At 43.3% G+C, this 17,542-nt stretch overlaps 1 protein-coding gene across 1 annotated transcript; it reads left to right on the top strand.

Moving 5' to 3' along the window:
- Positions 1 to 1,815: 1,815 nt before the first annotated feature.
- Positions 1,816 to 5,197, top strand: LOC147887175 (pentatricopeptide repeat-containing protein At5g27110-like). Its single transcript, XM_087394239.1, has one exon. It carries the CDS (start codon positions 2,651 to 2,653, stop codon positions 5,195 to 5,197), a length of 2,547 nt encoding a protein of 848 aa, XP_087250365.1. The 5' UTR covers positions 1,816 to 2,650.
- Positions 5,198 to 17,542: the final 12,345 nt, after the last annotated feature.

Genomic DNA, 17,542 nt, shown 5'->3' with positions numbered 1-17,542 from the left:
CGAGGACCCCCTTAGAAGGACATTTTCTTGGAGTACTTTCTCGAGCCTCAGGTCCAAGTGATGACAAAGGGGAGAATGCTAATTGATGATGGAGGAGGGTCTCAGCGTATCGGATGGGTGGCACATATCGCGAGAATTTGGCCAAAGTTTCATCATAAGAGCCCCTTAAAAAACACTATCCATCTTAGTTGTTTGAAGAAAGTAGGTTTAGTGCAATGAACCATCATATGGGCCAGTGGTTAGAACTCTAAGCTAAGATAGAGAAGGTTGCGGGTTTGTTACCTGCCTCTGAGTAGGTGGGAGGTCAAGTAATTCAGAATTTTGAAAGCCACCCCTTATGGACTTTGCCATCATGATCAATGGCCCAAATTGTTGGGCAATATCAGCGGGCCATTGATAAACATAAATGATGTTGTAATCACTTGGTCATGAGGCTTTCCCGGGAGGGAGGTGCTCTTGAATTTGGCAAGCGACCAATGTCTGTGAGCCAGATTCTAGAGCAAATTTGATTGGAAAGGGCTTGTGGGAGGGTGTCATCACCATGTCGCTACATCATCACTCGTTGCTTTGGAGTACACTGCACTACCATGTCATCACAGCTCACCGTTGAAAACTAGCCTCTTATTGGGTGGGCCAATCGAAGGGTGGATATCCATTAGTGACCTTGGACCTTTATATTTTTGGGGGATTCTTATATAGGGGAATGGGCCAGGGGTGACCATTCCGAGAAAGAAAGCGGCTGTAAAATGGTGAGGAGCTAGTGGCCGCGAACCATTTTTTGGTTGCTTTCTTTCACGGAATGGCCGACCATGGCCCATTCCCCCACGTGGAGGGATGTGGGGAGGGGGTCAAGATTCAACGGCATACGGAGAGCGACTCTTCTGGATCATTAGATCAAGTATCTTGCAGGATTCGTGTAGAACGATTCGGTCAGAGAATCCACTTGGTCAGAGGGCACGGGTAGAAGGATGCGAATCCCTAATATCTCCACGGCCGCTGCCATCGCCCATTAAAAGCCTAGCCGCACCGCCCACTTGCGATACATCTTTGATTTATAGCCTTTGGATTTAAGAGACAACCAATGGCTCTAATTCAGTATCGCAAGTGGGCGGTGCGGCTAGGCTTTTAATGGGCGATGGCAGCGGCCGTGGAGATATTAGGGATTCGCATCGTCGAAAATGAGGGTCCAACATTCAGGTTCTGAAATTGGCTTAATCGGACGGCTCAAATTGAATTGGAGCCCCGACTCGAGCCCTTTACGTGTGTGGGAGAATCTTAGGAGGTTCTTGGAAACTTGAACCTCACAAGGTGCTATATATATTTGTTTTGAGTATAGAAATTTTCTGTGTAAGGCACTACCCCCCATGAGACAACCCAATTTCCCCCACCTTCCAATTTCCCACACCTTAATATTCGCTCAAGTGTACGAGGCACTAACCCCCACAAGACAACCCAATTTTCCCCCACGCCATGGTTGTGGGTTGGCCCAGATTTAATTTGGGCCGTTGGATGGAGAGCCCTTAAAACTCCGAATTTGCCTCTGCGTCAGTCTGAAAAATCTGGCATAATTTCTCGCCACTTGTCACGCTCCTAGTCTCCCCGCTTCCCTTGACGGCCGGGAAAGGTTGGCGACGTGATGGCCCTTCCCGGTCGGAATCCAGTTGCTTGCTGATGCTACCGGTCATCACCGGAATCCGGCCGCCTTCCACCCTGGAAGGGCCTCCGCATGGCTCCTTAATATTCGGTGCCACTTGGAGTGTGGACTACCTGCTCGGTAACTAACCAGAGAGCGGAGAAGATACCGGCTAAAAACTCCATAACCATAACCGACGGGTGCTCCATGCAGGCAAGAGCTGCCAGTTGTTGTTGCAAGGGTGAATGTTTGGAGAAGAGTGTGATGGCAAGGCACCAAGTTCTCCTCCTCCTCCTCCTCCTGCGTTTTAGCTCAAATTTTGCATTGCCATCTCCCTTTCACCTTCCAGAAGTTGGCACCCATTTCCGCTCAGGAATTTCGTCCCTCGAATCCTAAGTTTTTCTCTAATAATCCCCTGTGTGCTTTGCCACTCCTTACTACCTTGCCTCTCGAATATTTCAGCCTGTCAACCGAAGAATGCTTGACAGTGCACACGTTGTGGGCTTGTTTTCTAAAGAGTGCTCGGCAGTCTGCATGTTTCGGGCGAAATTATCTCGAAATCCCTGACTTGGAATAGACCATGATTGTTTGGAAGCATCGGTACTCCGGAGAATCAATGCCTTGGGGGAGCCAAGAAGCAGCTTACAAAGGCTATCTCACAATTGAGCAAGCGTTAGCTGATTTTGTAACGCTTTTGAGATCGCTCAAGACCAACTAGTCTGCGGAAGTTTCTCCAGTTGTGCTGTTTGGAGGCTCTTATGGTGGAAGTAAGAGAAATAAATTATAAGGAATTAGTATGCTTAAAACTTTCCCGCTCGCCGTGCACATCTTTGACACATTCCCATTGGCTCTCCAATGCTAGCTGCTTGGATGCATTTGAAGTATCCACATGTTACCGTCATCCTCAGCGCCCATTTTGCAGTTTGAAGATTTATTTCCAACAGACTCTTCTTACAAAATAGTGTCTCAAAGTTGATGCTGTGCCACTACGCATGATTTCAAAGAGTTTAATACACCATGCTTGGAGAATGTCAGAAGGCTTTTGATTTGTATCAGAAATTGCAAGAAACAGGTATAAGGCCAGACAAACATTTGTTTCTTAGTATTTTGAAAGCTTGTGGTAGCTTAGGAGCCCTAGGGCAGGGCAGGGTAGTACATCATGATATTATTGAAAGTGGCTTTGAGTCAGACGCAGTCATTGGGAGCACACTTATTAACATGTATGCCAAATGTGGCAATATTGAAGAGGCACATAAAGTGTTTGGCAAATTTCGAAACCAAGATGTTGTTTCATGGAATGCAATGATTGCAGGATATTCACTGTGCGGACATGGTCGCCTTGCTCTTGAGGCTTTTAAGGAATTGCAAGAAGAGGGCATGGTACCAAACAGGATTACATTTTTGTGTGCCTTGAAAGCATGCATTACTGAACGAGCAGGAGTGCAGGGAAGGTTGATACATGATCAGATCATCAGAAGTGGACTTCAATCAGATGTGGCTGTTGGGAGCTCCCTAGTCGATATGTATGCTAAGTGTGGGTATATAGAGGAGGCACACAAAGTGTTTGAAACCTTAACAAACCGGAATGTGGTTTCATGGGGTGCAATGATGGCAGGGTATGCTCAGCATGGCCTCGGTCTTTGTGCACTAGAGCTTTTCAATAAAATGCAACAGGAAGGCATAAAGCCTACCAAAGTTATCTTCTCCTGCATATTGAAGGCATGTGGTTCCATAGGAGCTATAGGCCAGGGTAGGCTAATCCATGATCAGATAATTGAAAATGCACTTGAATCTGATCTGGTGGTTGCCAACACCCTGATTGACATGTATGCAAAGTGTGGTTATTTGGAGGAGGCATGCAACGCGTTTGACAGATTGCCATGTAGAAGCGTGGTGTCATGGGGTGCAATAATTGCAGGATATGTTCAAAATGGGGATTCACTTTCTACACTTAAATTTTTTACAAAAATGCAACAAGAGGACATAAAGCCCAACAAAATCACATTCTCTTGCATATTGAATGCATGTGGCAACTTAGGAGCCATAGGTCAGGGAAGGTCTATACATGAACAAATCGTCAGATGTGGAAGTGAATCAGATGTGATTCTCGGAAACAACCTTATCAACATGTATGCCCAAAGTGAGAGTTTGGTAGAGGCTCGCATAGTGTTTGATGAGTTGCCGAATAGAGATACAGAATCGTGTGAATTAATGATTGCAGGATATGCCAAGCATGGGCATGGTGTTCCTGCTCTTGAGCTTTTTGAGAAAGTGCAACGGGAGGGCTTAGAGCTGAGTGAAGTTACTTTCTCGTGTATCTTGAAAGCATGCGGTGGTTTAATGGCTATTGGGCAGGGCCAGTTGATACATGAGCAAATTATAAAGAACGGTTTCATTTCAAACGTGTTTGTTATGAACAGTCTCATTGATATGTATGCCAGATGTGGGAAATTGGGAGAGGCTAACAAAGTGTTCGATACTTCACTTAACCGAGATGTGGTGTCATGGAATATAATGATTGCTGGATATGCTCAGCTTGGGCATGGTCTTTCAGCTCTTGAGCTTTTTCAGAAAATGCATCAAGAGGACAGCAAGCCAGATAGGGTGACGTTTCTATGCGCCTTGAAAGCATGTGGAAGCATAGGAGCTATGGAACAGAGCAGGCTGGTGTATGATGAGATCATTGAAAGTGGACTCGAGTCAGATGTGGTTATCTTGAGCATCCTTATTGACACTTTTGCGAGTTGCGGGAGTTTGGAGGAGGCACGCCGAGTGTTTGACAAATTGCCCAATCAAGATGTCGTGTCATGGGGTACAATGATATCAGCGTATGCTCAGCATGGAAACTGCAGGCTGGTTAGGCAGTGTCTTGACAGCATGAAACAGCAAGGCCTGAAGCCAGATGACACAATTTTTACTGTCATTCTTGCAGCCTGTGGCCATGCAGGCCAAGTAGAGGAAGGAAACTGGTTCTTCAAATCTATGAAGGAAGATTATGGCATTGCTCCTAACATTGAGCACTTTAATTGCATGATTGACCTCCTTGGTCGTGCAGGACGCTTGAATGAAGCAGGCCAGTTACTCCAAACTATGCCGAATTCACCTGATATGGCTGGGTGGATGGCTTTACTCACTGCCTGTAGAACGCATGGCAACATGAAGCTAGGAAAAGAATGCTTTGATCAAATTGTGGATATTGACCCTAGTCATTCTGCAGGGTATATGAGCATGTCAAACATTTATGTTGATACCCATATGTGCGATGATGGTGACACAATACAGCAACTGAGGAAATTCGCCAATGCATGGAAGAAGCCTGGGAGGGCTTGGATTCAAGTTAACAACAACATGCAAGAGTTTTTGGTTGGAGAGGTAATATATCCACAAGCTGAAAGAATTAATACCAAGTTGAAGGCTTTAAAAACACAGATAAAGGATGAAGGATATGTGCCACAATTGCTTTTGGTTTCAGAACACAAGTTGATTGAGGGTGAAGAAGGTCAATTTGGATTACATAAAGAAAGATTAGCCTTACCATTTAATACAATGAAAGTGCATCTTTGAGTCGCAAAAATTCTTTGAGTATGAGCTAAGGGTCACAGTGTGATCAATGCCATATCCAACTAGGAAAGCCATAATTTTTTTTGAAAGGTATTGCGGGGAAAAGAGGGTGATTTTATTTATTTATAACGCTGCTTTCACAGTATTTAACAGCGTTTATGATCAACCTAGTCCATACGTGGAGGTACAACAAGCAGATAACCATATGAACATTTCTCTCCATAAAAGTAGGTACAATTGGTAGCAAAACAAAGATGAAACCACAAAGAAACAGCTCAGCATTCTGCGAAAGTTCATACATATCTCCCAGGAGGTTCCAAATACTTTAGTGAACCGTCACGTCCTAGGGCCACATCTTTTTTAAGATTCTCTGTGAGCTTCTCGCTAAGGCTTTCACACCGAGCTTGTATGCAAAAACCATTGAGAGGTAAGTAGAACAGCATCCAAAGTTACTACCATAGCATTACATTGCAGCCAGATCAACCCCAGAACTTGACTCCTCAACATTGACCAGTCTCCCAAGAACCTAGGGGGAGTATCATGCAGCAGAATAAAGTTGTTACTGATGACTAGAGAAAGAGACACCCAGCTGTCTTTGCAATTAAGCAAGAGATGTGAAATATCTTTAGGATCTTTATTGCATCTTTGACAAATCCGAGAACCCTCGCCTATGGCAGCAGCCGTGCAACCAGTCCAGACTGCTTGTGTAAAATGAGCCACACTAAACAGGACTTTTTCTATGGTAGTTTCCGGTCCAAAACTTTACTTCACTTTGACTTCCAAATCCTCTGTATGTCCCTCAGCCATCTCCTGTTAAGAGTATCCATAGTGTAGGGCTGAGAGAAGACAGGAACTGCTCTTCCCCATCCGGTGGTACTCTTTGATGTAGGAAGTTTACCTGCCCCCATCCAAGAATCGGGGTCTCTATTCCAAAGCTGTAATCTAGTCCTGGTAGTGCCCAGGTCAAATCTGTTAAGATGGAATCTTTGTATCAGACATCCAGCTCTGTTCTTTTCTGTTCCACAAGTCATCCCATACCTGGATTCCTTTCTTGTGTAGATGAATTGCCTGTTTAGGCCTGTTTCTAGCAAAACAGAGTCCTTCCATTTCACTACTGAATCGTTAGCTGTCACAGTACCTGTCTTCCTAGAAAAACCCTTCCATCTTGAGTGAGACCTAACCATCTCCCAACCCTTCAACATAGCCTTCCAAAGTCCAGACCCCTTAGTTGCACGTCTCCCTACGAAAGAGCTATACAACTTTTGGATACTCTTTCCAAGTCCTACACCTTGCAGGTTTGGTAACAGTCAAGTGTTTCCTTAAGAGAGTGAGCCACTTACCCATTAATCTGGCTATTGACCATTCAAGGCTGACAATTCCTAGGACGACTCCTTGTTTAGGCGAGGTACAAGTTTCCCATCTAACTTGAGCTATCTTCTTGTGGTTTCGTCCCCTTCCCATAGAAAGATTCTGAACATTGAGTGCAACTTGTGGAAACCTGCCTTGGAGAGACACCACCAAGAAAGGAATTAGATAACAACAGGGTGAAGGAAATTTCGTTCAGTACAAATTCCCGCATCACCAGAATTGGTTAGAGACCAAGCTTGAATTTTCTTTTTGATTATTTGGATAATCCATTCCTATCTATCTTTCATGGAAACATGAAAACCCATCGGGATACCTAGAAGCTTAAAAGGGACACCTTCTATAATTTCCTTGCATTCATAAGTCATTGCTAGAGTGATGATGTTTTGGCATGAAAATACGAGAGTTTCTCCAATAAAAAGGACATCTGTAAAGCGGACGGGGGACAAGGTGTTTGTCGAGCACATCATACACATGCTTGATACAATGCAAGTCATTGGTTGCCTAAACCAACCCGACGGTTGTTTGTGATTGAGATTTGGGATAGTCTACTTATTTTATTTTTAAACTAGGCTAGCTTGGACTTAATGTGATTGTCATAAACCAGCCCAGTGGTAAATTAACAGCAATATATCTCGCAATTGAACATCAATATATTGTTATTTTCCTAAACCAGTCCAGTTGTTGGAACATCATGCAACCGTGGCTGGTTCAACTCAAACACCAGTTATGTGATTGTCCTAAACCAGCGTGGTTAAACAGAAATTAAAAGCAATATATTTTGCAACAGAACAACAATATTACTAAACCATCTCGGTAGTTGGAATATTATGTAACCGTGGTTGGTTCAGCTCAATCACCAGCTATGTGATTGTCTCGAATCAGCGTGGTTGAATAGACATTAGTTGTTGACCAGCCCGATGGTTGACATTATTGTGTTTCTTAGTCTTAAATTAGTTAAATTTAATTTCCTACTATTCAGATCATATACCACTTAATTTCTAGATCGAGGTGGCTTGGACTTAATGTGATTGTCCTAAAGTAGCTTAATGCTGGTTCAAGGCAAACAACAGTTACTAATTCAAACTATGATTGAACAGAAATAAATAAATGAAAAGCAATATACTGGTATTGTCTAATTGTGAAATTCAGAAGTGAAAAGCAATATATTGTTATTTTTTAATTATGAAATTTAGAAATAGAATCAATACACTTGTTATTGTCTAATATGTGAAGTTGAGACTGTCAAGCTAAACCAGTCCAGTAGTAGAAATTGTAACAGTCCTAAACCATCTCGGTGATTGAAATTATGACCGTGTCCTAAACTAGCCCGGTGGTTGAAATTGTGACTGTCCGGTAGCTGTGTGGTAGGTCTTGGGTGACCGCTTGTCAAGGTTGCTATATGTTCTCACCAGTCAATTTGGCAATTGACAGACCAACACCAAGACCTTACCTATTTGTCCATGTCACTTGCTGGCATTACATAGCATCTACTCACCACACTATGGTTATTCACTAAAATTGGTACTTCTATATATCCTATGGCCAGCGTGCTTTGACTGTTTACTGCTCGTATGATAACATGTGGGGTTTAAGAGTTACCTTAGACGTTAAGAGTTGGTCGCACATCTCTTGACTTGCCCAGTATCTTAGGCTACAAAATCTGGTCTTCTCCTTGCAGCACATGATGAGGATCCAGGTGGCCTATAGACTACGCATTCATGGGGGAGACATGGGCATCGATCCCCATGGAGCAATGCTCCAACACGATCAGATCTCAAGTTATTCATAGCTTGCCGAGCTAGGTCAAAGTTTATGTGTGTTTTGTAACAACCAACATTCATGTCTTTGAGTTTCTTGACATACCAAGGCTTACAATGCTCAAAGCTCCTTTGCATATGTCAGGATTCTGATCCATAAACTTGAGATACAGCTCCATCCTACTAACCCAACATGCAGGAGCAAGAGTACACTAAGCCCCCTTTTTGCACTACTATGAGGAAAACAAAACAAAACACAATACATGCAAAAATATGATCTAATTAAAATACTAGAAAACAAAATAATTTTAACCCTCGGGCTGGATTAATACGGTCACATATAATGAATCTAATAATTAAACTAATCAAGCTACTAGTATAACAAAATAATTTCAACCATCACGCTCATTTAAGACAATCACAATTTCAACCACCGGGCTGATAGCTGTCACTAGTGCCCAATTAACCACCTGTCTACGCAAAGCAGAAAAAGAAAGCATACAAGAGCTTTCTTCACTATTCAGGACCGCCATTACCTTACATAGTCTCTCATCTTATGGCAACATACATCATGATACATCAACCTATTTCCCATAAGTGAATTTGCATCACAACACAACAAACACAATGGCAGTCACACCTATATAATCTCTCTCTGGGTTCTAGGGATACTTTCTATCCCAAGCATAGATTCTCGACCCTTGCCTCAACAACAATGAGGCTATACCAAGTGTGTGCCATCTGCTTAGCAACCACTGCCTTCATATGACCTATCTCCTAGGTGAAGGACAAATTGATATAATGGATCATAGCAAGGGTTACAAGGTCTATGGTTGTAAGTGATCACATGAGTGAGTGTGTGAACACGCGTGTGTGTAGGTGTGCTTGATTAGGTGTGACTGATGATGTGCTAGTCTCAGTAGGTGTGATTAAGTGAATGTAGGAGTGTGGTGTGTGATTGAGAGATTCTAGGAGACATTGGTGGTCTTCCTGATTGAGATGATTGTGGATCTAGATTCCACCTACTCATGGGCAGTTGCCTATATGTTCTTGATTCTATGAATGAATCAGTTGCTCATTGCCTTCATACTTGTGCCATTGTCTCTACCTCTTGTCTACCTCCATCATGCTTCCATGCTTGCTCCAACATGTGGTATCAGAGCCACTCAGCCTCCATGAGCCTCCTTGAGCCATTTTTAGCCACGTCATCATGTTCTTCCTCACACTCATTTCTTCTCCATTTTTTTCTCTTTTGTGTAGAATTTCCAAGCACTTGTTCTCCCTTTGTAGGCGACCATTTTTAGAATGCTTTGAGATGTAGAATACTCTCAATAGGGCAAATCTCCACATCCAGGAAATTAGTGAAATATTGCTCCAGTCGCCCATGCCGACAGCTTCTTCAATCGGCAAACTTTTGCATAATTCCATGTGCTGGAGTCATATTTTATCAATTTCTCCTAGCAACAGCTTGGAGACCCTATGAGCTAGCTACATTTCAAATATGAGCCCAAATGCTTTAGCATTCAAGGAGAAATCGGAAAAAAACCAGTTGAGAATGGTGCACTTCTCACAAACAAACTGACGTGGCATTGCGCATTTCCTTGCTAGTGGATTATCTTTGGTACAAGACCTTTCTTTCTACCTAGAAAGCAATCTCAAAGCTGCTTGCTGCTGGTCAAATTTCATCCTCCAAGTTGTTGCTTTCTCTGGTTGCTATTTGGATAGTTTTAGCTTTAAAGAGGTTAACCAAGTCAACAAAAAATTGGAGCTTTTGACCTTAACTAGAAGTCTTCAGTATATTGACTCTTCTTGAGAAATAGAACTTAGTCATGGAACTCATGGGTGTCATTGTACTTTGCATTTACGGAGATGACTTAATGGTCTATGCAATATATCTTATGATGGATACTCTTCATAGGTTCTCTGCCTTGGCTTTGCCTAAAATGCCTGTAATGGTGAAAGGTTATGTGCTTCACTTGAGTAGTGATTTGATGAGCATAGATCTGAAGATCAAGGAAGACATTATGTGCCTCAATGGTGATATACTAGCTATACTAGCTAGTGATTCTTTTATGGAGATATGTTCTTGGATGCATGACAAGAAGATTATGAAGGACAATACATTAGAAGGTCTCGTGATCAAAGGACATGCTGAAGACATGATGATGATAAAGTTTGATACTCTAGGTTCTCTTGAAAAGGACAAGAGAGCCATCCCCAAAGGATACATTTCAACTTCAATAAATTAATGAAGACATTCCACATTAGGTTTAGGGTTTGTGTGTGGTCAATAAGGGTTCTCTACATTAGTGGTCTTCCTGATTGAGATGATTGTGGATCTAGATTCCACCTACTCATGGGCAGTTGCCTATATGTACTCCATTCTATGAAGGAATCAGTTGCTCATTGCCTTCATACTTGTGCCATTGTCTCTACCTCTTGTCTACCTCCATCATGCTTCCATGCTTGCTCCAACACTAAGGAAACCAAAAACATGTTCTTACACGAAACACAACACCTGCCAAAAGTTTTGGAACCTCTACCTCCCTCCAACCTCCCAAGGACAAAAGGCAATCTGGAGCTTATCGAGTGGTAAGGCAACAGTAGTCCCACAAGAACCTACGTCTAAAATGTAGGTAGCCCCATAAGAACATATTGTTTACCCATCCAAGTAGCAAACCACTCCAGCAAGAACATATTGCCCACAATAACATATTGCTCACCCATCCAAGCAACAAACCACTCCAGCAAAGTGAAAGATGATCTTTTATGCCCACAAATTCTTATGTTGCAAGGCAAAACATCATAAATGACCACAGTAGTCACACAAGAACCTTGTCCCCCAAAGGGGGTAGTGACACAAGAACGTGCTGCATCAAAAGGGAAGTCAAAGGCCAAATCAACTGATGAGCCCCAATGGGTTCCCAAGAGCAAATCACTAAGTTTCACCTCCACCTTTGCTTCTTCATCAATAGCCAACGTGGTAGCGCAACAAGAACCTACTCCTAAAAGTGAAACAATGCCACAAGAACCTACTGCTGCCCCTACTCTGTAGCTATCGACTTTAAGGATGGCCATCCACACAGAAAATTGAGCTATTCGTTAAGTTTACCAAGACCTCAATGCCATACCGCTTCCATAGATGCTCACATTGGAACCATGCAAGTCAACACCAATGAGCTCATGATGCCATTTGTTCACAACTCCAAGGTGCATCTCTCTAACCTTGTTGTAGGTGCGCTTGACAAACATGCCACTTGGAGAGAGGCAAGGTTCCCCAAACCCACCCAAGTCTAATTTTATCGATCATATCATGTGGGGGTTAAAGGTCACTGTGCCTTTACCCCAGTTATATACAATACTCAAACACATATATAAATGAATGAAAAAGAAGATTAGGGTGGTTCTGCACCCACCAAAACTTGTGGCTCTCTGTCTCTCTCTCTCTCTCTCTCTCCTTCTTCCGTTCTTGCTTCCGTTGAGAGCACTCTCAACTGGTATCAGAGCCCGGGTGATCTAGCTGAGCGTGCGTGAATGCTTGGAAGCTCAGCAGCTCTGTGGGAGGAAGGAGAAGCTCTGTGGGAAGCTTTGTGGGCGACTTTACTTGCATCTGAGTGTGCAGAGACCTTGGAGGAACCTTTGGAAAAGTCACTTTGGCTTTGCGAAGTGGTTTTGAGAGCCTGTTAAGTGTTTTCAAAGAAAAAGTCATTTTTTGAGCTTTTCCCTGTTCCGTTCGATGACAGAGACTCCGTATTGACTGGTAGAGGCAACTATTGCTTACTTTTGGTGTCCACTTCACTTCAAGAGCTTGGAAACACCTTCATTCTTGAATCTGGGATCATTTCATTGGATTTCTGACTCACTGTGTCAGTTTCTACGTTTTTTGCCCGAGTGTTGGAACTCAAGTTTGGAGCAACCATTTGCAGATCTGTCAGTTCCGGTGGACTCAAGAGGTCCTAAAACTTCTATGTTGCTCATCATTCGCACTCCGATGGAGTTTACAAACAACTCTGTTTCCTTAAACGTTTTTCAGTCCGTGTGTTGGACCCAGTGATTGAGACCACGGTTTCCAAAACCGTCTGTCCCATTGCGTTTCGGACGCCCAAAAACCCCTACTTGTCAGTTCTTGTGCGATTCGGTGGAGGATTTTCAGAGTTATAGATCTCTGTGTATTCGATTTCGTCTCTCTGTTATGCATTTTTCATTCTAAGGTTTTGAAATCTTAGATTTATGCCACATGGCAGTGGATAAGTGTTGACTCCCATTTCTCACTCATCGGTTGGGATTTTGGAGTTCTGGCAAAAGAGAGATATTTGCAGATTTTCTTGCTGAGTCCGATTATGCAATGGCGCCCATGTTTTGAGGCATCTCAGGTTCTATTTTCAGTAGCAGTCATTACCGTGGGACTATGATTTCTTGAGCATACCTTATGCAGATCACTCTGGTTGCAGTTTGAGCAGTGTGTGCTCATTCGTGGTATGCATTGGGTTGCAGTGGATGATTTATAGGCCATCTGGATGCATTGCGGTCCTTATTGGATGCGCTGATAGGCCCAAATTACCTTGTGGGATGCTATTTTTATGGACGCTTTGCACATGGATGCTATTTTATGCTGAGGGACAACTTTGACACATTGCAGGTGATGCACTGATAGTGCTATGCTCTCTTGGATGAGATATTATTGATGCATATGCCAGTGGACGGTGTTTATGCTTGAGTCATTTGGCACTTATTGGCATTTTCTTTTGGGCCAGATTTGCTCATATGGATGCATAGTATATGCACATGAGTCAGATGCATCTTTTGATGCTTTGAGCTTTGAGTTTTGGTGATATTTCACTCTACTGTGGCATACACATTTAGGTGCACCTAGTATTTGGTGTGATTCTCTCTTGTAGGCACTAACATTTGGGATTTTGTTTCATTTGCATCATGGCATCTTCTTCCATGTCTGAAAAGGAGTTTTTTAGCATTAAAAAGTTTGATGAGACAAACTTTTCTTTGTGGAAAGAACAAATAAGGGATGTGCTTATTCAAAAGAAGCAGATTAAACCCTTTGCAGGGATTGAAGCTAAGCCTGCAAATATGTCTGAGGATGATTGGAATGAGTTGGATGCATTAGCAAAGTCTACTATTAGAATTCATCTTGCAGAGTCAGTTTATTTCACAGTAGTAAATGAGTAGACTACGGAAGATTTGTGGAAGAAACTGTGTGCCACTTATGAAAAGGAAACTGCCTCTAATAAAGTTTACCTCATGAAGAGGTTGTTTGAGCTGCAGATGAAGGAAGGGGTCTCCATTGCTTCTCACTTGAATGAATTCAATATTATTTTCAGCCAGCTTCAGGCTCAAAAAATGAATTTTGATGCGGAGACTAAGGCAATATTTCTCTTATGTTCATTGCCATCCTCATGGGATACCTTCCATACAGCTGTCAGTAACTCTGCACCTGGTGGAGTACTGAAATTTGATGATGTTGTGGGTAGCTTGTTGGCCAAGGAGATTAGACGGAAGTCTATGGATGGCAACAAGCAGGATGCAGCCTTAAATGTGCAAAGGGGCAGATCACACTTCAGGGGGAAGTCCTAAGAAAGAGGGAAGTCTCGTAGCAAATCCAGGGCATGGAACATTGAGTGTTACCATTGTGGCAAGAAGGGCCATATGAAAAAGGATTGCTACAAGCTGAAAAGAGAGCAAAAGGATAAGAAAAAGAATGCAAATTGGGGTGCAAATCAAAAGGAAGAGAGTCCAAGGGAGGACAAAGGAAAAGTGAAGATCGAGGAGATCAATGCAGTCACACATGATAGTGACAATGACGTTCTCTTCATGTCTAGTTTATCTGCAGAGTTTCTTACCACTTCAGATGATGCATATTCCCAGGATTGGATTTTGGATTCTGGTGCTTCATTCCATGTTACTCCCCATAAGGAATGGTTCTCCACTTATGACAGTGGAAAGACAGGTTGTGTGCATCTTGGAAATGACTATGCATGTGACATAGTGGGAGCAGGTGACATAAAGTTTTCTTTTGCAAATGGGTCTGCATTTGTTTTGAAACATGTGAGACATGTGCCTAAGCTGACCAAGAGTCTTATTTCAGTGGGTCAGCTAGATGATGCTGGTTTTCACACCACTTTTGGCTTTCAGAGTTGGAAAATTCAGAAGGGCTCTATGCTTTTGACCAGGGGTGCCAAGTGTGGGACTTTGTATCCCTTACATGTATCAGGGGTATTTGATCATGTTGTTGCAATAACCGAGCAGCCAAGCACTTCTTTGTGGCATTGTAGGTTGGGGCACATGAGCCAGAATGGAATGAAACTCTTATGCCGTTTGGGTTATGTACCGCATTTGAGTTTCTCTGATTTTGAATTTTGTGAGCATTGTCTCTATGGGAAGCAGACTAAATCAGCCCATAAAAGAAGGGGAAAGAAAGAGTTTGAAATGCTTGATTTGGTGCATTCAGACGTATGTGGTCCCATGCCTACACAGTCATTAGGTGGGGCTGAATACTATGTGACATTCATTGATGATGCAACTAGGAAAGTGTGGGCTTATGCTATAGCTCGGAAGAGTGATGTGTTCCAGGTATTTCAGAAATGGCTAGCCTTGGTTGAGAATCAGTCAGGTAGAACGCTTAAATGCCTATGGACTGACAATGGTGGAGAGTATCTCTCTCATGACTTTCAGCATTTCTGTGATACATGTGGGATTAAGAGGGAGCTCACATCCCCTCGTACTCCAGAGCAAAATCCAGTTGCAGAAAAGATGAACCATACCATTCAAGAAAGGTTGCAATGCATGCTTTCCAATGCAAGTCTTTCTGGTGGTTTTTGGGCTGAGGCAATGAAGACTGCAGTACATGTGATCAATAGATCACCTAGTAAGAGTTTGGATGGTGGTATTCTTGAAGAGGCATGGAGTGGCAAGAAGCCATCTTACTCTCATTTGCGTATATTTGGGTGTGAGGCATATGCACATGTGCCGAAAGAGCTTCGAAAGAAGCTAGATCCTAACTCTAGGAAATGCATCTTTCTAGGTTATGGTGAAAGTGGAGAGATGGGCTATTGTCTCTGGGATCCAGAAGCAAAGAAGATCATACGGAGCCATGATGTAGTCTTCAATGAGAAGAAGATGCATAAGGCACCCATGAGGGATGTGGAAATGAGGAGAATCACTTTCGAGGATTTGAATCCACCTGCATATGTTGATAGACAGCAAGCTGTCCATGCACCAAATGTGCAAGAAATGGTACCACCAAGTACTCCTACAGGTATACAATCAAGGGTAGATAATGGATCATCTATTGGTGGAAATGATGAGCCAAATGTGGCTGATATGCAGGTGGGACAGCAAGCTGAAATGCCCTTGAGAAGATCATCTAGAGTGTCTAGACCGCCTGATAGGTTTGTTCCAGGGGTAGACTATGTGATGCTTACTGATTGCGGGGAGCCTTCTTGCTACAGAGAGGCTATGATGCATGAGGATCAACGCAAGTGGAAGTATGCTATGCAATCAGAGATGAGTTCACTTAGGAAGAATAAGACTTGGGACTTGGTTTCTTTGCCACATGGAAAGAAAGCATTGCCATGTAAATGGGTCTACAAAATGAAGGTCACAGGTGATGATGTGCCTAGGTACAAGGCCCGTTTGGTTGCTAAAGGGTTCAAGCAAGAGAAGGGTGTGGACTTTGATGAGATATTCTCTCCGGTTGTGAAGATGACCACACTTAGATGCATGCTTGGACTAGTGGCAGTAGAGGATATGGAGCTTATGCAGATGGATGTCAAGACAGCTTTCTTGCATGGGGATTTGCATGAGGAAATTTACATGGTGCAGTTGGAAGGCTTTGAAGAAAAGGGCAAAGAGCATTTAGTTTGCAAGCTGAAGAAGAGTCTCTATGGTCTTAAGCAAGCGCCTAGAGAATGGTATCAGAAGTTTGATGCTTTCATTCGGTCCCAGGGTTTTAGAAGGAGTGAAATTGATCACTGCCTCTACACTAAAAGGGCTAAGGATAATAGCCTGATAATCTTGGCACTATATGTGGATGATATGCTATTGGCTAGCAAGAATACTTATGAGCTAGATGCATCAAAGGCCAAGTTGCATGAGGCCTTTGATATGAAGGATTTGGGATTTGCAAGTCATATTCTTGGTATGCGCATCACGCGTGATCGGAGTAGGAAACTCCTTTGGCTTTCACAAAAAGAGTATGTTACAAAAGTATTGCAGCGTTTCAATATGGAGGGGGGGAAGGCAGTGAGTACTCCAATGCCTCCATATGTGAAACTGAGTCATACAGATAGTCCCAAATCAGATGAGGAGAGGGCCATGATGGCCAAGGTTCCTTATGCATCAGCAGTTGGGAGTCTTATGTATGCTATGATAGCTACTAGACCAGACATTGCATTTGCAGTGGGAGTTGTTAGCCGGTATATGGCTAATCCAGGAAAGAGGCATTGGGAGGCAATTAAGTGCATCATGAGGTACATGAAGGGTACCAAGGAGATGTGCATCTACTTTGGTAAAGGAGACATGCGTGTACTTAGGTACACAGATTCAGACTATGCAGGGCATGTGGATAGTAGGAGATCCACTTCTGGTTATGTGTTCACCTTTGCAGGTGGTGCAGTGTCGTGGATGTCTCGTGCACAGAAGTGCATTGCTTTGTCTACCACAGAGGCTGAGTATGTTGCAGCCATAGAGGGTTGCAAGGAGGCTATATGGCTTGATCAGCTAGTGGGAGATTTGGGGATTCATACAGGTGTACCAACATTGCATAGTGATTCCGTGAGTGCTATTCGCTAGCACGGAATCCGATCTTTCATGCAAAGACCAAACACATTGAGGTTAAGTACCATTTCGATGAAATGAGGTACTTGAGGACAAGCGCATAGATCTTGTCAAGGTTCATACAGATGATAACCCTACAGATATGCTGACGAAGAGGGACAAAAAGGGTGCACCACCAGGACTTCATGGGAGGTCACCCATCCCAATACTATTCTGGCCCAAGCGTGCTTAACTACAAAGTTCTGATGGGATCCAATGTATTAGCGTTGGTGTGACTGCACCACCTAAAATAGCCGTGAGAAATAAGCATGCAAGGGGGGATGAGGAGGGGGGGGGTTGAACATGTGCACAATTAGGATGAGGGAAGGGAGGGGGGGTTGCATGCACACAAGGGCGGATGAGGGAAGGGGGGGGGGTGCATGGGCGCAAGGGG

The sequence above is a fragment of the Dipteris shenzhenensis genome, chromosome 23, assembly GCF_047967505.1.
Source record: "Dipteris shenzhenensis isolate YYH24624 ecotype China chromosome 23, Dip_SZ_1.0, whole genome shotgun sequence".
Taxonomy (NCBI): Eukaryota; Viridiplantae; Streptophyta; class Polypodiopsida; order Gleicheniales; family Dipteridaceae; genus Dipteris; species Dipteris shenzhenensis.
The sequence above is the reverse complement of the archived record's forward strand: the minus strand, read 5'-3'. Positions and strand labels throughout refer to the sequence as shown.

What these genes read in the sequence shown, in the direction of transcription:
- LOC147887175 (XM_087394239.1), top strand. Translation starts at nt 2,651, where the DNA reads ATGCTTGGAGAATGTCAGAAGGCTTTTGATTTGTATCAGAAATTGCAA.